General features: G+C 39.1%; 2 protein-coding genes across 8 annotated transcripts; one reads left to right on the forward strand and one right to left on the reverse strand.

Moving 5' to 3' along the window:
* Positions 1–105: 105 nt before the first annotated feature.
* LOC129860696 (POU domain, class 6, transcription factor 1-like) lies at positions 106–9,589 on the reverse strand. Of its 6 annotated transcripts, none has more exons than XM_055931367.1 (11): positions 9,194–9,589; positions 7,959–8,054; positions 6,633–6,819; positions 6,327–6,472; positions 5,965–6,205; positions 5,613–5,824; positions 3,948–4,106; positions 3,459–3,701; positions 3,150–3,285; positions 2,788–2,956; positions 106–2,489 (listed from the first exon to the last, which is right to left on the reverse strand). In XM_055931367.1, exons 2-11 carry the CDS (start codon positions 8,010–8,012, stop codon positions 2,141–2,143), a joined length of 1,896 nt encoding a protein of 631 aa, XP_055787342.1. In that variant the 5' UTR covers positions 8,013–8,054; positions 9,194–9,589; the 3' UTR covers positions 106–2,140. The 6 variants fall into 6 exon arrangements, with proteins under 6 accessions (XP_055787342.1, XP_055787341.1, XP_055787340.1 ...); XM_055931366.1 differs by having other exon boundaries at positions 5,613–5,821; positions 6,606–6,819; XM_055931365.1 differs by having other exon boundaries at positions 6,606–6,819.
* A 1,014-nt stretch (positions 9,590–10,603) lies between these two features.
* On the forward strand, positions 10,604–14,168 carry LOC129860698 (DAZ-associated protein 2-like). Of its 2 annotated transcripts, none has more exons than XM_055931372.1 (4): positions 10,604–10,787; positions 11,386–11,504; positions 11,635–11,877; positions 12,249–14,168. In XM_055931372.1, the coding sequence occupies exons 1-4, from the start codon at positions 10,775–10,777 to the stop codon at positions 12,375–12,377; spliced, it is 504 nt and encodes a 167-aa protein (XP_055787347.1). In that variant the 5' UTR covers positions 10,604–10,774; the 3' UTR covers positions 12,378–14,168. The 2 variants fall into 2 exon arrangements, with proteins under 2 accessions (XP_055787347.1, XP_055787348.1); XM_055931373.1 differs by lacking the exon at positions 10,604–10,787 and adding an exon at positions 10,816–10,980.
* Positions 14,169–23,241: the final 9,073 nt, after the last annotated feature.

The raw sequence follows: 23,241 nt of genomic DNA on the forward strand, positions 1-23,241 counted from the left end.
TGTCATAAGCAAGGGGTTAAGGTCTAGAGAAAGGACAAGGGATTGTTATTGTGTGATTTAGACCTATTTTTTTAAGTCACAAGTCAAGACAATAAAAGACCCAGACAGTGTTCAGTAAGCCTTTATTTGGCAGAGAATGCCCAGATCAAAAAATCACATAAGTCACTCTCATGACCTCATCTATTCAGATGTATTGCTGGTTCTATACTGCACACCTTATACCACAAGTGTAAATAATATTTGTTATGCCCAACATCAACAAAATGTGTGATATAGTTAAAATCTGAAAACTACACTATTAAACTGTGTTGACATTCGATTTGCATTTGCATTCTGTCATCTCAAAATTATTCAGACAAAAGACAATTCACTGGGGAGAATCCTAAAAAACATTTTAGGTTATAGCTACCTCGGAAATGGCAGTTGTGTAACATAACACATGATTCATATAGCAGTTATTTTCTTCCTCTCTGAAAACATAATATCAATCTTAAAAGGCAATTATGGGGAACAAATGAACTACATGGTTCAGCATGGCATATCACAGACATAGACAAACATCAGAATATGAATGATATTCATTTGGGACCACAAAGGACCAAGTATTGTAGTTTATTCTCATTCGGTCATGTACCATACTGGCTTAAGATAACCTTACAAAATTGATGCTCATTACGCATAGAAGTTTGACCATTAAAAATTGTTAGCGTATGTATGTCAAGCAAAACATTATCAACTACTTAAATATGCTGGGTAACCAATTGTCATTTGCTACATTTTCAAATATGTTGGATAGACCAGACATAAAAACCAATGAAGACTCAACATTTTCTAGAACAATAAACATTGTAGATTTCCAAATGTAATACACTTAATTTATCTTTTGCCAGCCTACAAAGCTTTATCCTTTCCATTGCAGTTGACTGCACTCATCTGCAATCAAGGCTGTTCATTAGTTATCTTGTTTGAGATAAGTTATCTCTAAAGTGCAAACAATTACGAGGTTATAGAAAAGAGCAGGGAAGCCATTAGTTCCTTCAATTTTGTTTGTCCCTAAAATACCATTCCTTTTAGCTAAGAATCGATATTTCATATACATTAATAATAACAATCAAAAACTACAACATATGAATCAATTAATTCACAGTCAAGTTTTAGTATTCAATCAATTTGATTAATTAGATAATTATTTTTGTCATGTAAGTATTCTCAATATACAGTACACATTCAACCACACTGACGCCTGACTCAATTGAGACAGGCAATGTTTTAAACTCTTCACTGTGTGACGTCTGCTGATGGACCATGCAGGGCTGACATCTGTTAACTATTTGAAATAATATATGTGTGGCTTTATAGATGAACTAATCCAAAATGACAACCTTCACTATGGTAAACTAAGGGGCATTGCTTTTGGATGCATTTGCTGTTTATGTTTTGGTTGTGTTTCAGATTATTTTATGCCAAATAGAAATTAATGGTAAATAATGTATTGTTTCATTTTGGAGTAACTGTTATTGTAAATAAGAAAATAATATGTTTCTAAACACTTCTACCATGATTACGGATAATCCTGAATGAATCGTGAATAATGATGAGTGAGAAAGTTAGACGCACAAATATTGTACGTACCAGTTCCAAACCTATATTTTGTGGCACCCGCATAATATCAGAACAGCTTGATTGGATGTTGTACAACTGTAAGCCAATATCTTTCGAGGCCATTGCTATAAAATTCATAGACAGCCACTTACAAAACTGTATGGTAAGTGTATAAAACCAGGTGTATCAAAATTCTAGCCATTGCTTTACAAATGGCATGATATATCAATAAATGAAACAAGAGGTTATCAAACTGACAATAGAGGGTCTGTGAACATTAACCCAATCACGTTTCACATGCAATGTCTTTCTTTCACTCCCCCACACATCAAAACAAAAGGAGATAACTGAGTTTTCGATGTCCATATAGTAAGACTCAGTTCAAGTGTCATTCAGTGTCCTTTTCCTTCCCAAAGTCCATATAATTTTTTACTTACTAAGGTTGACTGTGTTACGGTCTTTACAAAACGTTTTTCTTGAGCTGATTATGCTGTCCTTCCAAGTTTCCTACTAGTCAACGGCCGCTTACTTCACAGGCTTAAGGCTGAACTTGAAACACATTGATCTTGCTGGTGTTTTTCAGTGTCTGCCGCCTGTTGCAGAACCATACACGGACAACCTCACGGTCGTAGTTGAGCTCCTTAGCGATTTCCGTAATCTCCTGGCCCGTTGGCAGGGCATTCTTCTCAAAGTAGGTGTTGAGCACTTCGATGGCCTGCGGGGTGAAGCTGGTGCGACGCTTGCGTTTCTTGGACGGCTCACCACCCACAAATTCCATCAAATTCTGCTGACCCTTTTGGTTCCATAGTTCTGCTTCAGCCAGCCACCGCTCCAGCACGGGCTTCAGTTTCTGAGCACTCTTGGGTGTAATGTCCAGCTTCTCAAACCTGCAAGAAGCAACAACTTATAAACTAATAACACAGTAGCCTCTGATCAACCAGATTGAACCCCACATCTACTCTTTCAAATAATACCTGAACCCCAGTTCATCTTTATTTAAGTGTCAGAGCTACTATCCTGTAACATTCCTACTATAGTTTCAACACTTTCAAAATATAACCCTTGAACTACAATGTCCATAGCACACCAACGTACACTATTTATCATATTTGATAGAATAGATTTCAGAAACCTTCTACTGTGATGCCTGCAACCACCCCCACCCAGTAGACCAGAGGAGTTTACCTGCAGATGGCAGACTGGCTGTAGGCCGGGCCCTCTGTAGCCGTGAGGGCCTGTCCCACTTGTGTCTGCGTCAGCCCCAGGGACAGCCGGCGGATCTTGAAGTTCTTGGCAAACTCTCGAATCTCTTCCAGATTAATGCCCTCTTCATCTGTGCACCCTTGCTGTGGCTCTAAAAATGGGAATAGACAAAGCAGATAGATATTTTTTTACAAGTAGGTAGGTCGATATTTCTATGTTTCGAGAGAAGCTGCTGCTTTTCCTTGGCTGGGTTCACTTGAAAAATATGTAAACCTCAATGTGACTTCCCTGGTTAAATATAGGATTTAATTCATTAAAAAAAAAAAATAATGTGAACCACATACTGCTGACAAGCTGACCCACGGTGGGTGTGTCTCCACAGGTGATCGGGACTGAGGAGGAGATTGGAGTGACTGTCTTCATTGCAAATGGTTGTGGGGCGATGACCACAGGTGATTGCGTAACAGTTGTTACCTGAGCCTGAGGGGAAATTTCTGTCAGCAATGGATTAATGGTAACATCCAAAAGACGAAAAAGACTCACCATTCTCACATTAAACCAATTTCAACCAACACCACATAAAAACAGCATTTCCAATTTTTCTGACATTCTGATGGAGCACTCATTAGGTCAAAATTGGTGGAGAGGGGTACCTGGGTGCTGGGCTTCGAGAATGGCACAGGAACATTATGCTTGGGAATAACAGCAGCAGAAGTGGGGACTGCAGCAGGTCCATTTCCTATGGTAGCAATGATCTGGCCCTGGTTGTTCAGAACCAGCTGTGGCTGGACTGTCTGGACCTGCAGGCCTTGAAAGCCCTGGAGATTCAGAGCCTGAGTAGCAGCCCCTCCTGTCAGTGAGGCAGGGTTCAGCATCAGGGGGATGGTTCCAATCACCTGGATGCCACATTTAGAGAATTAGGGAATGTATTTATTAGTAACACTATACAAAATAATTTATAAATATTTGATAAGTTCTTTATTAACTGATTATCATAATACTATAAACTTTAAAATAAATACAAGTTTATAAATCTATAATAACAGTCATAACACATTAGTTGAAAATGTGTGATTGTTATTTTGATCCTTGAAAAATAGTGAGCATGTTGGCTTGGTGGTTATGTTTGCATTATAACCCACCTGTCCCTGTGCGTTGGTGATGATCTGGCTGGTGATTCCAGACATGGCACTGGTGATGATGGGAGTGGAAGTGAGGGAGCTGATGAACTGAGGCTGAGCCCCTAGAGACGCAGCACTGATCTGAGAGGAGAGAAACGGAGGCATCCAGAACATATTGTTCTACTATCGATAATGTCATAATTTTGAATACAAGGTACAATATATTCAGAAGTGTGGATGAACAACAAGGACATTTTAAACCATCTGCTCAAGTTATACAACCTTTAAAGTAAAAAACATGGCTTGCTGATCAGCAATCCAAAACACACGTGTAGGTCAGAAAAACAAATACACGCACATTACGTTAACCCTTTACACGCGTACCTGTATACAGGTTGTAAATGGCAGATTTGGGCACTGACAAGCGCCTAAATTATAATGCAGTAGCTGTACAGTAACATGCTATAAATTACGTCAGAGTTCAGGCTCTGCGCTTCACAGCTCTATATGGGTTTTGAAAGCCGTTCTGAACTTGAACTTGCGACAAGAAGTTGCCCTCATCCTACCGCTAATTGGGCAACTTTTACACATTTTTTGTTGTCTGAGTAAGGGAAATGCTGTAAATTAAGAGGACTCAATGCATTTTGAAAGATGAGACATTGAGGATTATAATAAATACCACTTTGATGTCATACAAGCAAGCCAAACACCCATGAGTACAAATGAGCGCTTCACATTTTCATATCATACACTCTTAGAAAAATGGGTTCCAAAACAGTTAATCGGCTGTCCCCATAGGAGAACCCTCATTGGTTCCAGATAGAACCCTTTTGGGTTCCATGTAGATCCCTCTGTAGAAAGGGATCTACAATATAGGTTCCACCTGCAACCAAAAAGGGTTATTCAAAGGGTTCTCCTAGGGGGACAGCCGAATAACCCTTTAACATTTCATATAGCACCTTTTCTTCTAAGAGTGTAAAACTCATGTCATATACAGTGACAACTGTTATGTTTGATGTACAGTTACAAGATGACATGGTGTCATACCCTGGGTTGTTCTGAATAGAATGATCCTGTTAGTCTATTGTGAAGAACATTTGCTGCAGAACACGCACCTGAATGCATACAAGACTCCTTTCTCTGCGCACCAAAATTACAATCCATTTCTCTGAATTGCCCTGTGAAAGCCTTACACTGTAAGATCGTATTTTATAACTTAGTCATGTTGGCAATAGAACAAGCTTTCAAATGATGCCCACCTGACCCAGACTGCGATTTATAATAGGCTGTCTTTGGATTGTGTAAACAACAACGGTAATGGTGGGGATGCAGTGTTGTGTTCAAGTGTGCTTGCCCTAGTTCCTCAAAGCCACAGCTAGGAGAGATTTAAAAAAGCACCTTATTGTTGAAGACTCTTCTTAGAGTCCTGAAAGTGCATTGAAATTACATAGGAAATACACATAAAATTACCAGTGTAATGTTTGAATTCAGTCTTGTGTCAGGTGAACTGTTGTGTCCTCAACTTAGGTCTAATAATTGTCCCATTGTCTCCAAATTGTTCCCACACTTTTCATATTTATTCTCTAAGAAACATTTCAATTTAGCCCCATCCATATGCTGTAGGCCAATTTCCACGAGTGTAAAGGGTTAACTCACATACACGACAATACAGAAACACATTCTTACAATGGCAGGGTTGATGGAGAGGCCTGCAGACTGGAGTGTTGACACAGACACACTGGGCTGAGAGACGGACGGCATGGCCTGGGTCAGTTGTGCTGCAGCCACCTGCGTGTTCTGCTGAGCCTGCTGCATAGCTGCCTGGACCTGCTGTAGTGATGCTGTCTGAGACTGGAAAACCGCCTGCTGGGTCTGGACAGGGTTTAGCACAGTGGCTGCTGGGAAAGAAGAACCCAAACACATACAGATAAAGCATCACTGTCCCCCATGTGGTAGCCAAAAAACTATTGACTGTTGATTCAATGTGGATTAATGCAGAGATTCACATTCTGTGAAGTGTGTATCTCTGCCGTCTTACTTTGCAAGCCTTGTAAGCCTTGCAAGCCGGCAAAGGGTAGTTTGAGGAGGCCTCCGGACTGGCTGGCAGCTGAAAGGCCAGGGAGTGTGGCTACGTTGCTGGTGGGGAAGGTGAGGACAGCAAGGCCTTGGCCCCCCATGGACCCTGCCATGCTGAGGGGGATGAGCAGGGGCTGGCCCAGGGAGCCTGTCTGGGCCATCATCCCTGTCATCAGAGTGGCCAGACCATCCTGGGTCAGGACCTACAGGGAAGGAGGATGGGGTTTATTAGGAAGAGGGGTGAGAAATAAATAGGATCAAAATTATTGGCAGATGAAGGAACCACACATGACACAATTATTTTGTTTGTTTAATTGTTCTCACCTGTTGACAGCCCTGCAAGCTCTGCACAGTGATGGGCATGGTGGCCTGTGGTTGCGACAGGGAGACACTGATGGGAACTGCAGTCTGAGCAAGAGTCTGGACAGCAGAGGCTGCAGAATCGACAGCCACCACCTGGTCCCCCAGCACTGACAGCACAGAGAGAGAACACACTGTGTTTGTCTACCATCAGCACATACCACACATCACTCTTAAAACATTTTTACACAGCAGCATTAAACAAGATGCCGTTTAACCTGTATTGCATGGAGTCTAACCTACCGTATCGGTATCCTACAAAGGGCTCACCTACTCCCCCAGTGTTGTGGGGTGCTGGCGGGCTGTCCTGTGTTCCTGCCTCAGGTTGCTTAGCCTGATTACTCACATCCTCACCCCCCGAATCAGTCCTCCCATCAGGCATTGAGGATGGAAGAGAGGCTTGATCTACCTCTACTTCCAGAACACGGATCGTCTCATGACCAGACATCACTATCACCTGTGCAGCAGAACACAAGACCAGGGCTCATATTTAAAAAAGTGTCTCAGAGTAGGGGTGCTGATCTAGGATCAGTTTCGCCTTTTAGATCATATGAATAAGACTACATGGAAATGAGAGGCCTGGTCGAAGATCAGCACTCCTGCTGAGATAAGCTTAATTGGAATACAAGCACAAGTCACGCAACTACACAATAAATGACTCATCACCTATTCTCAGCAGCGTAAATGTTTTTGCTCTGAGACATGACCAGGAATATTTTTCATTATGTAGTAATAATATAATTATAAGGCATATACATCCAGGCTAGGCTCAGTGTTACTCCATTCAAATGATCAGATGTTGCCATACCAGTCGGTCTCTATCTACTGAGACAACCCAGGTAGAGGACAATGTCTATTGGTTACTTGTAGAACAGAACATGAGTTTACACGTGCAAAACCATGCCATAGGAGCATAACCTGTCATCGTTTTTGTCAACAATGGTGGTCAGCTACTCCCTATCCATTTCCTTATACTAATAATCCAAATTGTATATTATTAGTAAATATAACAAAGCAAAGACATGATACATGCGTGAATGCAGCCATGAAAGATGTAAAGGAGAGGCACAGAAAACCTGAGCTGGAGGGCAAGGTGCAGACAGAGAGACTGAAAGCATACCTGGTTGTTTTTGGTAAGGAATTTCAATGTGCAGGAACCTAATGGCTGAAAAATGTCTGCAGTCAGACAGTGAATGGCTAAGGAGAACAACAGAGAGGCCAAGCACACACACGTTAGGACACAATGAACCAAGACAAAAGCCCACAAATGAAAAAAAAAACATCAGTACAACAAAACTACAACAAAGAGCATCAGCCAACAAGCATCTCAAGCAATGCTTTCTGAGAGCTCCCCTCGTAACAAAAAAATATAAATTGCTTTAGTTTGCTGACTATGAGTGTAAAGGACACAGCCGGAGTGAACATACAGTATATCAACCTCAAGATGACCGTGTGGGGTTAATACATGGTGACATGGAGGCGGCAACAGCTTATGACAGAGGACAGTGAAGGAGAGGCAACACAGATTTTTAAAGTTGGGCAGGGGTGTGTTACGAACGTGATATCAGGAAGTGTTGACATTGAGGTTAGTGGTACCTGTTCATTGACAGTGAGGGGCGTGTCAGCAGCAGGGAGATCCTGAAGGTCCATGGTTCAGTAATCTCACCACCAAGCAGTCACTGTCTGGACATTCTAAGAAAGGAGAAAGAAGCTGTCATCAAATCAAAGGGTGGCTACTTTGAGGAATCTCAAATATAAAATTGATTTTGATTTGTTTAACACTTTTTTGGTAACTACATAAATCCATATGTGTTATGTCATAGTTTTGATGTCTTCACTATTATTCTACAATGTATGAAATAGTAAAAATAAAGAAAAACACTTGAATGAGTAGGTTTGTCCAAACTTTTGACTGGTACTGTATGTATATTTATTTTGGGTTGGGGGTGGGGAGACAGTCGGGGTCTCAACTTTCTGTTGAGTTAGAATATTTAGCTTCGGGCCCCAAAAAGGCCCTGCTGGCATGTGTATGGATGTCGGTACACAGACCCGCTAGCCACTGTGGCCCCTCATGATGAGTTCCGATTTTTTGTGGCCCCCACCCCCATCAAAGTTGCCCATTCGTAAGTTAAAGAGTATAAAAACAACTAACCATATGATGCTTCAAAAGTGACAGCACTAGAAATAGAAGTCACAACTAGGAGATTTAGTCTGGACAGTGTAGGCCTACGTGTACTGGGGACTACAGGGGTGCACACACACACAGTAATAATATACTTTATGACTTGATTTTTCATAAAGGCAGTCTGTGTCAAATTAAACATATGAATAATGCACCAAGAATAGGCAGCTTCTTGATAATAGGTGGCCTAGCCCTAGAAGAGAGGCCCTCCTACAGTATGTCCGCCCAAAACAACTAGTTTTCTAGAATGATAACAGCTGAAAAATGACTATTCAATTATCAAATATTTTAACGTAACATCAAAAAGATCAGTGTTGCGCAGCACACTCCAACACAGAAGTTATAGATCTATCAGAACTTCAGCAGGTGATGATCCCCGTACACCACCCCCAATCTAGCCGCAATAAAAGTATCGCCATATACTTATTTGAGGACACGATGTTACCCATAAAATATGCCGCGACAAAAACCACCCGCTATTCCATGCCTGGGGTCTGAATTTTATGTATTTCCCTCTCTTTATCATAAATATATAAATTATGCTAATTAAGAGCATTGCATATTAACAAAAAAACGAATTTCCTCTCGCCATTTCGTCGCGCTATAGCGGATGGAAGTCTTAAACTGAAAGCAAAGCAAAGCAACTTACCGTAAATGTGTCTTATTTTCTGAGGTTCTCCTCTTTTAAAAATCTTTGCCACAGTTTGTTTTAGTCACATATAATAAAACATGCATATCACCGCTCCAGATAGGCGCTAAGGCTGCACACAAAAGAGGCATTTGCATTGATAAGGAGGGTTGGCAACGTGAAGATCCTGTCTTTTTTAATATTTCATGACGGTTCCTTCGGTACTACAATTCAGATGACCTATATTCCTCAAGATACCATCTAAAATCGACTTCTGCTGTAAAGACCAATGGAAAATACCACCAATATTACAACAAATCTGGCCTTTTGCCCTACGTCATGAACATAATTTATGCAAGGGATATCTTGCATTGAAAAATGTCGGCCTCGACTTGAGAGGAGCCATGGCTGCCTTAAAGGGAAAGTGCATCTTTAAAAGTATAGTTTTTTAGCACGTTGGCTTTTTAAATTATATTTTTTATCTGTGGTACAGAATATAATGTAGCAGCAAAGAGACTACGTGGAACTTTTCCTCCAGGAGGTCAAAAAGGGTCCTCTGGTCTAGAAATACTGTCCAGAAGTAATTACTTAGATTGGACAGATGGGGCACACCCATGAGCATAAATTGTTTCCCTAAATACTAAAGATTTCTGTTTTCATTAGATAATTGTAACCTGTTGTCACAAATCACATGTACCATTGGTATAGAGTATTGATTGATTATATATGACCTACTATGCTGAGCACCATATTTCACTGCATTTCTCTTGGAGGAATAGACCTTGGTGTGTTTTCACTCTATTTTTCTTGCCAGCTGGCAGACACTGGCATTTGCATGCATTTGTAGTGCATTGCCATGGAGCTCAAAGGGAGAGCTGAGATTTTTGAATCTTTAATTAGCCCCATGGCAAGTGCTCTCTACTGTCTGTTCAATCACAATGTCCTCTATCATCGAAGCTGAAATATTCCTGCCAAGAATTTACTAACTGTCACTTAATGATCAGAATAGTGTATGAAAAGATTTTTAATCAAATTGCTATATCATCCTCCATATCATCACCCTGGTGCGCCTTAGTGATGATGTGGTGAGGTATCCCCAATTGTTTTCTTATGGATCAGAAAAGCAAACAATTATTTTTTATAATGATCAACGTCAAATAGGTTATCAGACTAGGAAGTATTTGAAGACTAGCCGAATAAACAGCCGGAAACGTAAAGCAAATATATTAATTTTAATTATCTTGAATGTTATTCAACAGTTTATATCTAGGTCTGGTTGATCACCTTCAGTGCCCATTTATCCAATGCCATGGAACATTTATTAAATATAAAGAAAACTACAAAGTAAATTGAACCAGTTAGGTAATGTAAAAACTTACACAGCGCACGCACTTTCACCCCTAGAATGGGAGTGGCTAAGTACATATGACGTAATTGCATCAACCATCACAACACAAATCTAGACAAAAACAAGGAAGTGAACGGTCACGTAACTCTGAACTGTAATCTCAATTTTTAGTATTCAAACGGTCCTTCTATAAAATACTTTTAACTTCAGAATAATTGTATTCGACGCATTAAACTACACACTAATTCAGGACAATGAACAACAAAGGTAATTTAGCTAACGTCCACAACCATTGTATTAGCTAACATGCTAGGTATCTAACAACAGCGGCTAAGGGTTAGTTAGCCAGCTAACAAGCGACACTAAAATGTTTACTTGACCGACGTATTTTCCTTTTCATTATAAATTAGCCCAACCACTAAGGTAGATACTGCTGTCTAAATCGTGATGGAGTCGACATGTAAGTAGCCGGCTAGCTAATGTTACCCAATACGTAACGTTAGAAGGCTTGCTGTAGTTACTACATGCTATTTAGCTTGTAGCCGTGTACTCTGACCTCATTACCACTATCCAGTTAGCTTTTGCAATTAGCTCTAGGACTTGTCATAGTCACTGTTTTGTCAGTTGGGTAAGTGTTTTGTTGTGACAATATTAACTAAGCTAGCTAACTGTAATCATGATTGATGAATTAAGTATTTTCTGCATGTTATGTTAGCTACCTATACGTTTATTTAATTAGACCGATCGGTAGTAGATTAACAAACTACGTTAGCCCTCGATAATGTTTTGCTATTGTGTGATGATTGAGTAAAACAAAGCAAGTGTGCGTATTGATAATAGTAGAATATTGTTTTGTGTATCACAGGTTCCTATCCCCAGCAAGCTGTGTACCCTCAGCAGAGTAGTGCACCCATCTACCCACCTGCTATGCAAGTGTCTCCCCAGGCACCACCTTATTCAGACGCTCCACCTGCATACTCTGAGGTAGCCATTTATACTTGGAATAAACATGTTATCTACTTTCGTGAAGAGTATTCCCAATCATTTCAATACAAACGCACTGACCGACTGTCTCTAACTCTCCCCTTTTCATATGTTCTCCATTACGCCAAAGATCTATCAGCCCAGGTATGTGCACCCATCTCAGGCTGGCCAGCTACAGCAAATGTCTCAGTACCCTGGCACTCAGATGTACATGCAACTGCCCCAGTCCATGGCTGTTGGACCAATGGGCCACAACGTCCCCATGGCGTACTACCCCATGGGAGCCATGTATCCCCCTGGCTCCACTGTGCTATTGGAGGGAGGATATGATGCTGGTGCTCGCTTTGGTCAAAGCAACAGTGCTTCCATCCCGGTGAGTATCCTCAAAATGCCTAGGCTATATCTGGGGTGTCAAAATCAATTCCTGGAAGACAGTGAATTTGCTGGTTTTTGTTATTTCCTTTTAATACGTGTCCAATTAAGACGTAGACAACCTGATGAGGGGAAGTAATCAATTACCTTAATACGTACAAGGGAGGGGCGAAAACCTGCCAACACTCAGCCTTCCAGGAATTGAGTTTGACACCCCAGGCCTATATGTTACACAATGTCATGTGGTTAAATCATAAATCAATGTTCATATTGTGCTGGAGCCAAATATATATCCTGTGTAATTAATTAACACATTGGTAAAGTTACTCATGTATGTGACTATTTCTTCCCCCTCACCTAAACGCATCACAGCCCCCACCTCCTGGCCACATGCCTAATGCAGCTCAGCTGGCCGCCATGCAGGGTGCCAACGTCATGATGACACAGCGCAAGAACAACTTCTTCGTGGGTGGCTCCAATGGCGGGTACACCATCTGGTAACAGCCAGTGTTTTCCGCAACCTCTCCCCTTACTCCTCTCCCTCATTCAAAATGATGACACCCTCTCCTGTCCCATCCACCAACCCCTTTCGGGGATACTGATATCATCTAACGGAATGTAATATTTTAAAGCCCTGATAAAAGGTACAGTACTCCACTTTGGAAGCAAAACAGTCCTAATTACTGATTCATAATTTGGGCTGCTGAACTGGTTCCCTGACCTTACAAGTATAGTGCTGCTGTCTTTGGTCAAAACACATTTCACATGTTACTGGTTATATTTTATTTTTTAATGCATGACATCAATCTACACTCTTAACACTGTCACCATTTTGTACTTGTTAACTAATGTTCATGTTTATAAACACTCGTTGGACTTGGCCTAATGTCTTCCTCACAAAGAGTGCTACTGATCCAAGTAGAGCATCATATATACTTTAGTTTTCGCCGTTGCATGGCATGTTGAATAGGCCCAGTTGGCCTATCTAAAATCAGTTTCTGCGACCATTGGATGAATTTCAATCGGATCAAATAGACGCGTGCTGTAGTATAATAGAATACTGGTATGTTAAACAACAAGAACCCAAACAAGAATGGATCACAAAATGATTACCAGATTATAACATGCCATGGTGGTTTACTGTACCTTATTGGGCAACCGTAGATGAACATAATCGGCGTCCCAAAGAGCACCGTCACTTAAAGAAAAGCAAATTAACTTAAAATACTTGGAATGAAGTTGAGATTTGGATCATCGAAAGGGTTGGTTGGCTTTACATTTGTGCAGTTATTGGTTTTAATTTTTGCTGTTTTAGTTTTTTTCCTCCTAAATCGGATACCCAGACTTGTACATCATCTTAGTGTTTGGTTTCCTTAAGTAAAAAAAAAATGACACCCACCTGTTCTTAAACACTTACAAGCACTGTCATGTAAACGAGAATCATCTAAGATCAGGAGGTTATTAAGAGTTAAACACTTTACTTTAATCCTTCATTATAAGGACTGTGAGGGTTCAATTACAATGTAACCGGTTTGTTTACTTTAAATATTTATCACTTTCGGGCACATCTTAGTGATTTGTTTGAATTAATTATTAGTTAATGTTAGTATAACCAATTAGCTGGTTGTACCAAAGAAATGGTCTAGACTGCACTAGTAAATGTTTGGTTGTGACTTATAATTATAGTAATTGAAATATGGCACATTTTGAAAAGCAAACATCAGATTTAAGGATGCAGTGATGAGTTTGATGATGCTTAAAGACCTTCGATCTGGCATTGCTGTTGCTGTATTTTTTAATGGGGTGCTTAAATGTTTAATGTGAATGTGACTAGGTGGTTCTGCATGCTTTTTTGCACTTTTGCTCTGTACAATTTTGATTTTTGTAAAGATGTATCATTGCTAATTTTTATAGAAATACCACAAGCATTAATTTATGTGCACTGCTGGAAATAGATTTTGCTACTTGTTTTTAGTACAAATGCTAATAACCTGCAAATACAGTGCTATGCATGTTATTCTTTCCTGTCCAACTTTTTTAGAATTCATTTAAATGTACTTTCACTCCAAAAGGGGGGTGTTCCTAAATGTTTTAGGACTGCAGAAAATCACTTGCTTATGGTTCCCAATTTGTTTAATATAGTGTTAAGCCACATTATTTCTGAACATTTTCTTATAAATAAAAATATGCATTGCATCAGTGGAGCTTACAACTGTTGACACAGTTTATTTTCCAATACACTTGTGCTGCTAATTAAACTACTGTATAAACTTTAATAAATATCTAACACTAGGTTTGATCTAGTTTGTGAGACCATACAAGAATTTGATATTTTGGTTGAAACATGATTCCTTGAGGTTTTTATTTTTCCTCTTGTTCGGATAGAAATTAATGTCACTGGGTATCTGACATAATAGACTAGATTTGATAGTTGTAGCCCTCATGGAAACAGATGTAGTCTTCACTGAAATGTGAATTCCAGGTCACTTTGGTCAGTTGACCAGCTGTCTGGTAAACTGCTAGCCAAGCATGCGACCTGTTTGCACATGTATTATCAGACTGCATCTGTTCTTGGTAACCCTGATCACATGACCAGCCACCATTCCAAACATGGTTATCATGTTACTCATATTTTGCGCAGCTGTAAATGTGTATCCCATTCCCAAATACACGCTGATGCTTCATACCGTTTAAAAACTGTCACAGCTTTCAAAATGTAAACACAAAAATATATTCCTTCAAATGCTAATTTTTTTTGTTTTCTTTCTGTCCAAGACCTGGCTATTGTTTAATGTAGCAACGTAATGGTGGCTTAGACCCAGCAATATGATGTACTGTAATGCTTACCAGTAGATGCCATGCCAACCACAGCCAGTGTGGAGTAAACAAAGGATTTATGGACATTTATTGTTCAGGGATTCTCTTAACATTTTTATAATATGGATATGTATGAAAGTGATTTGATGGTCTATGGTACACTTTCTTTTAAGATTAAGGAGATGAGTCACTTTAGTTTGCTGAAACATGCGTCTGGAAGAAAGAACTCTTTGCAAACGAACTTTGGTGCACTTCATGTTTTTTATAGAGTAAAATATATTTTGGACAGTTGAAATGCTACCTGTTCTGAGTTCTTCTCCGCCATTTAGATTTCTTTTTTACAAGCATCAGGATTCTCAAGCTGCTCAAGTGGCCCTGTATGAATCGTAAGAGTTTAAGACATTTTTACAGTGCATAAATACCTTCCCTGTGATGAAAATGAACAACTAGCCTTGTATGAAATACACATTGCGCGGGGTGAGATTGACACTTCAATGTTCTATCCACCCATCACTTATAGCTGTAAGGACATTCAACAATGACTGAAAAAAGGAAAAAGCTTTATTGCCATATCTGACCTGCAGTCTTGAGGTCTGTCATGTCACTTACTACCTTTGGCAGATACTTCAATAAGATCATACAATTTCTAGCTGGTAATAGTAACAGATTCAATACATTTCCCATTTTGCTGCCCAGATAGACAATAGTAAAATCCTTACAGTTTTGACAAACTGGTAAAGTATGGATAATGGCATAAGAATAATACAATTTCATCAGTGCCTTCTACTGATCACCAAATACAATTCCCCATTTAGCACCCAGAGAGACTCATTAAATACAGAAAAAGTTAAAAAAGTAAAACATAAAATGAAAAGCCTTCAGAGGTGACATGGGGAGCAGATGTATAACTGAATTGTGATGACACTGAAATGGAGGCATATTTATGATGCCATCTTAAGACATTTACCTGCAAGAATCTCATGAAGTCTTCCATCCACCAGTGTTCCACAACGATCTCTTATGTGCACACAACTGTTACGTAGTCCATCAGTGTGTGCACACACAGACCTCTTTAACTAATGCATCTCATCTCCTGTCCAGCTTATGTGCCTATAAGTGAGTGTTTTCTTGGGTAAAATCTATGTAGGTTTTCCTCAAGACTGCAGAAATACTGTAGATGGCCTTCAAAGATGGTTGTCATTTTCCTGTTTCCTCTCAGTTTGGCACATAACATTTTGTTAACACCCACAAACAGTTCTCCTCGCATTCCTCCTTTTCATCCTTTCATCAAGTTCAAATGAAGTACTCCTTTTCGTCAGTTACAATCTCACCGTGGACCTGATCAGGGTCTTCCACCGGGGCAGGTTCTCCTGTGGTTCTGTAGGCACCCTTGTTGTGGCACAAGTACCGATGCAGAAGGAATCCCAGGCCAGCTAGCATCAGTAGTACAACTACGATGACCACTGGAGAGAGTCAACTGCTTTTAGAGTAGGGACTGTGAAGTTTAGCTAATGATAGATCATTTAAAACAGGGTTTTGCCAGTTCTCTTTTTATTTTATTTGTCATAGTGAAGTAAAAAGAAAATTGTCCAAATAAATGAGGCCTACCTCCAATGACAGGAGAGTCTGTATGTGTGGGAAGTGATGTTGTAGGACTCATCTCTGTTGCTGAAGACAAAGCATTGGCACAAACAATCTGTTTAATACTGTAGGCTGTGCTAGTATTAACTTGTGAAACTGCAATCTGAACTGTGATATGACAAAAATCTGTTTATGAATGGCTACACTGAAACATGCCAGAACCTCAAGTAATGCCGGAGTTTAATTTCTGAATCTATATGACATTATGCAATGTCTTAATAATCAGAGGTAAACAACAGAGCCATCACGAAAAGGGTTGGGCATCATCAACTCTGAAGGAAAATATGGCTACAGTATTTTATTGACACGCTGACTTCAAATATCACCAAATGTATTTTGTCTTTGTGAAATAAGTGCCACATAAAATGGCAACTCTCTAGCACAAAAATGACGTGTCCCACTTACCTGTCATGGGTGGAATAGAAGTCATGGAGATTGATGTCAGATTCACAAGCTAAGTCATTGTTTACACAACACACAAACTCATAAGTAAAAAGCCCTGTATTCCAAACCAACAGTACTAAATTCAGGTAACATTACAATCATTCGGGGTAGAGATTTGTAGAATTTTTTTTTTTTCGAATCATGTAAGCTATTTACAGTGGTAGAAGTCATAGATGAGAAGACAGAAATTGGGCTACTTTGAAAACGATGTTGCGGGTGAAAGTGTATTGGTTGCTACATCTAAATTGCACCACTTTTTTTATTTTTTTATAATGTTTTATTAATTTCACTGTGACCTGCTACTGCTGACTATCAGTCAGTGATGCAGGCTGTTTCTGACTGAGTCAGTGATTGGTGGGGAGGGCAGAAGGGGTGTGTGTGTGTGCTGAGCACAGTCATTGGTGTTGAGAGAGCGCTGCAGCAGGCAGTCATAACATGTGATGTGAGAACAATGAACTAATTAAGTAGTACTAACTAGCTACACACTACTCAAGTTTTCAAGATATATAACTTTCAAATTACAGAAATCATCTCGTATGATGCAAAATCCTTCATACGGGATAATTTCTGTTTTTTAAAAGTTATATATCTTCAAAACTTGAGTGCTGACAAGCAAAACATTTTGGACTATGTCAACAATGGACTAAAGAAACAAAGACCAAAATATAGTTTTGGGTGGAGTTTTCAATTAAGAATCGGAAGCATAGAAATAGAGCACAGAACCGATCTACCGCTTCTAACACTTGCTTTCAATGAGAAGGATATCTATAGCTCACATTTCTATGTGAATTTATCAGGTCGCCCAAAAAGTGACATATTGCCACTTTAAATATTATTCCAATGTTGGCTTTTTTTAGAGGCAAGAAATGTTTTATGTGAATTTCTGGCTCAGTTGACAGACCCATTTATCTATTTCAGTAGTAGGCTACTCTTATTAGAATTTTAAATCACTGTGAATGACCTAGGTCCTATGAGTAGACCCATGTTGGCATATCAAAACACTTTAAAAAAATATATATTTTTTTTAATTTGGGACTGTTCATCTTCACTTCGGGATGATTCTGAGACGGGGATGAAAAAAGTTAGTCTCGAGCCCTGTATGCAGCAAGCTAGCTAACATTGGCCAGGAAGCTTGTACTGGACTCATGATGGATCTCCTCTCTCTTTCCTTTCCATCTTGCTCCAGAGGGATGGATTACTGGGACATCAGGCTGCAGCCACACGAATTGACATTTTTGTGGAATAAAATAAGCCAAAAACTTTGGGGGCTTTTCAATTTTTATACTCATTGAAAATATGATTATTTTAGAGAAATGTGACTTCTATTAACACTATTTCACAATGTTTAACATTGTGTTAACAGCATTTCATTTAATTTAACTAGGCAAGTCAGTTAAGAACATATTCTTATTTTCAATGATGGCCTAGGAACAGTGGGTTAACTGCCTTGTTCAGGAGCAGAACGACAGATTTTTACCTTGTCAGCTCAGGGATTCGATCTTGCAACCTTTCAGGTACTAGTCCAACGCTCTAACCACTAAACTACCTGCCACCCATTCACTATCAATCACTTCTATAGTTCAGATTAAATAATTTGGTGTGATGAACCAATAAAGGGAGAAATGCTGAGAACAAGGTAAAGCAATTTTACCAGTTTTATTTAGATTGTCATTATGGAGACACCTATTGGATAAATGTGGCAAACACCTCTCTTCCTGTGAAAAATGTTTGGACTAGTTCAGGCCTTGTATGGGCATCGGCTAAAAATATGCCTAGACCTGGTAAGCCTGGAAACAAGTCTCATTAAATATCTAGCCCCCACTCACTTCCTCATAATAACAGCCTTCACTGAAACCTATTTGTCTTTTATTATGTAATTTATCAAAATATAAAACCTTAGTTTATTGCAAAGAATAGAATCTCATTCAATTATCATGGGTTATCTGCCAGTCTCTATGGGGGTATCACATGGTTCAATTCTCAGGACGACTCTTTTCTCTATATATATCAATGATGTCGCTCTTGCTGCTGGTGATTCCTTGATCCACCTGTACGCAGACTACACCATTCTGTATACATCTGGCCCTTCTTTGGACACTGTGTTAACAAACCTCCAAACGAGCTTCAATGCCATACAACACTCTTTCCGTGGCCTCCAACTGCTCTTAAACGCTAGTAAAACTAAATGCATGCTCTTCAACCGATCGCTGCCCGCACCTGCCTGCCCGACTAGCATCACTACTCTGGATGGTTCTGACTTAGAATATGTGTACAATTACAAATACCTAGGTGTCTGGTTAGACTGTAAACTCTCCTTCCAGACTCACATTAAGCATCTCCAATCCAAAATGAAATCTAGAATCGGCTTCCTATTTCGCAACAAAGCCTCCTTCACTCACGCTGCCAAACATGTATGCTCTCGTCGGCTGGCCCTCGCTTCATATTCATCGCCAGACCCACTGGATCCAGGTCATCTATAAGTCTCTGCTAGGTAAAGCCCCGCCTTATCTCAGCTCACTGGTCACCATAACAACACCCACCTGTAGCATGCACTCCAGCAGGTATATCTCACTGGTCATCCCCAAAGCTAACATGTCACGTTCTGACCTTAGTTCCTTTGTTTTGTCTTTTGTTTTAGTATGGTCAGGGCGTGAGTTGGGTGGGTTGTCTATGTTAGTTTTTCTATGATTTTCTATTTCTGTGTTTGGCCTGATATGGTTCTCAATCAGAGGCAGCTGTCAATCGTTGTCCCTGATTGGGAACCATATTTAAGTAGCCTGTTTTCTGTTGGGTTTTGTGGGTGGTTATTTTCAGTCTTTGTGTGTCTGCACCAGACAGAACTGTTTCGGTTTTCACTTTGTTGTTTTGTATTTGAAGTGTTCAGTTTTGGATTATTATTAAATAAGATGAACACTAACCACGCTGCGCTTTGGTCCTCTCCTTCCACCGACGACAACCGTTACATAACACCCACGTTGGCCGCCCTTCCTTCCAGTTCTCTGCTGCCAATGACTGGAACGAATTGCAAAAATCGCTGAAGTTGGAGACTTATATCTCCCTCGCTAACTTTAAGCATCAGCTATCTGAGCAGCTTACCGATCGCTGCAGCTGTACATAGCCCATCTGTAAATAGCCCACCCAACTACCTACCTCATCCCCATATTGTTTTTATTTACTTTTTTTGCACACCAGTATTTCTACTTGCCCATCATCATCTGCACATCTATCACTTCAGTGTTAATTTGCTGAATTGTAATTACTTCGCTACTATGGCCTATTTATTGAATTACCTCCTTACTCCATTTGCACACACTGTATCTAGATTGTTCTATTGTGTTATTGACTGTACTTTTGTTTATCCTATGTGTAACTCTGTGTTGTTTTTTGTCGTACTGCTTTGCTTTATCTTGGCCAGGTTGCAGTTGTAAATGAGAACTTGTTCTCAACTGGCCTACCTGGTTAAATAAGGGTTAAATACAATTTTCAAAATCAGAACATACAAGAATAACGGATGCAATTACTGAAATGCAATGAGTCATTGTCTTGATGTGGTCGATGCAGATAAAGAACCGTCTCTAGGGTAAAATGACTTAGCTACTGCCATAGCCGGGAAATAGAAAATACAATTAAGGGTAGAATATTGGTATCATTTCTGCATATCAATCAAGGTATTTATTCAAGCTGTCGCCTGGAACAGCATGTTTACTGGCTAGTTGGGTACATCACACTTTTAATGCTGCCATTGTTCGTCATGCAGCTGTGTATGTAAACAGATTCAATTATGTCCGTGTTATCTGGAATCCTTGGGACGTCCCTACCCTAAACCTTACCTAACCCATTTAACGTGTCAACTTCAATGGGGTAGAGACATCCCAAATGATCCCAGATAGCATGGACCCAATTGAATATGTTTACATAGTATGGGTTTATTAGCTATTATTTTAAAATTAAAATTATGAATTTCAGCACCCCGTGGAAGGGGCCGCTGTTGTACAGGACACACATAGGCACAGGAAAGCATTTTCAGAATTGACATTTTTACAAGAATCGACTGATAATGACACAATGTTGCTAGCATATCGCGCGACCAGTCATCAAATCTCCACGGCGATATAAGAGAAAGTTCCCAAGCTACTTTAGCCGATGGAAGTAGAGCTTTTTTAAACTTTTTTAATTGTTTAAATTTAAAAAAATAAAAATAAAAAACATGTAAAAAAATATATATATTATATATATTTTTTAAAATTATTATTATTTTTATTTTTTATTTTATTAACAACAAATCAATACAGAAAGTACATAAGGGAACATAAGTATATATAGATTATATACAATGGACAATCGAGCTAGGGGGTACAATATCACATTACAATTACACAAGGACCTTAAGGGACATACATACACTTACAATTCTAACAGCTGTTTTGTTAGTAGCGTATTTAACTGTTTTAAAATACAGTTCAATTTATTTTTGTAGGGTAAGAAAATGTGGGTTTTTTTGTTTGTAAATTTACATTTGTGTATATGAAATTTGGCCAAAAGAATAGTGAAATGAATTACATAAATGTTTCAGCTTATTTCTATCGTATGTAAAGAATCCAAGCAGTACATTTCTCCACAATAGTGTAAAATCTTCATAAATGTGTTCAATTATAAACCTACTGATGTCTTGCCACAGTTTTCTTACATGAATACAATGCCAAAAAAGATGCAACACTGTTTCTGGGTGGTCATTACAAAAGGAGCAATTTGAGTTGATGTTTTCCTTAAACTTCTTCATATAGTGGTTGGCAGGATAATATTTATGAATAATTTTAAAGGAAACTTCCTTAATTTTGTTAACAAGTAGGTATGTGTCTGGCAACATCCAAACTTTTTTCCAACAGATATTATCAATAAATCCATTCCAATAAGGCATGACATAAGGTATAGATACAACATCCTGCTGAAACAAGGTTCGTAATCGCTCTGTTGTTGAATGGACCAAAAGAGAAACAAATCTTTCCTACTGATGAGTCAAAGGGGTCAATAGAAGGTAGGCTCTGAGGGTCAGGTCTTGACACGTTCCTGAATAACAGAGCTACACCTGAGGGAATGGCGTCTAAAACAATTGCAAAATCTTTAGGTGTTACAGGGACCTTGTAAAGTGATAAGAATTCCTTATAACTGAGTAAAAGACCCTCTGCATTTAACAGTTGGCTCACCAATAGGATATTATTTCGGAACCAATATACTAAAAACAAAGAAGTATTTTTATACAATATATCCCGATTATTCCATATATAATATCTGTGTGGAGGAAAATTGTATTTATAAATTAAGGACCATGACAAGAAAATCTGCCGATGAAAAGCAGAAAGTTTCACTGGAATTTTTCAATATTATAATTGCAAAACAACATGAAGTTAAGGCCACCAAAAGTAGAGAAGACATGATGAGGAATACAATTCCAGATAGAAGTGGGTCTTCTTAGGAATTGTTTTTGATCTTAAAAGTATTATTTAAAGTAGTAAAGTCCAGAAAATTCAGTCCACCATTCTCATAAGTGATCATTAAAACAGTTTTCCTAATGTAATGGGTACGGTTTCTCCAAAGAAAGTTGAAAAGCATCTGGTCTATCTCCTTGCTTATTTTACTGTCAAGATATAAAGGTAGAGCGCCATATGTTAGTCTAGAGATACCTTCGGCCTTGGTTATTAGGACTCTACCTTTTAAAGATAAGTCCCTCTGTAGCCATTGATTTAGCTTCTTCTGGGTATTTTTAATAAGAGGGTTAAAATTTAGTACGCCTCTAGACTTCTGATCCTTTGTAATGGTTATGCCTAAATATGTAAGTTCTTCTTTTACTGGAATACCATAATATGAAGGTGTCACACAATCTTTGACAGCTATGAGTTCACATTTATTAATGTTAAGGTATAGACCAGACACTTTGGAAAAGGATTGTATCACATTGATTGATATGGGAATTTGGTTAGCGTCTTTCAGAAAAAGTGTAGTATCATCAGCCAGCTGGCTTATAATAATTTTTTTACCAGCTATGGAAATACCTTGTACAGGACTATTATTTAAAGAATTTGCAAGAAGTTGGGTGATTAATAAAAACAGGTACGGGGAGATAGGACAACCTTGCCTAATTCCTCTCTTTAACTCAAATCTAGGTGAGTATTTCAATTTGATAGAGCTGTTACCATTTGCATAGAGAGTCTTAATAGCCTTACAGAAAAAATCCCCAAAGCCAAGTCTCTCAAGGGAGTGTAAGAGAAACTGATGCCCTACTGTGTCAAATACTTATAAAAATCAAAAAATAATATGAAGCTATTTTTATTTATTTATTTATTTTACCGTTATTTTACCAGGTAAGTTGACTGAGAACACGTTCTCATTTGCAGCAACGACCTGGGGAATAGTTACAGGGGAGAGGAGGGGGATGAATGAGCCAATTGTAACTATCCTCAGTTAT

Source organism: Salvelinus fontinalis, chromosome 8 (assembly GCF_029448725.1).
Source record: "Salvelinus fontinalis isolate EN_2023a chromosome 8, ASM2944872v1, whole genome shotgun sequence".
Classification (NCBI taxonomy): domain Eukaryota; kingdom Metazoa; phylum Chordata; class Actinopteri; order Salmoniformes; family Salmonidae; genus Salvelinus; species Salvelinus fontinalis.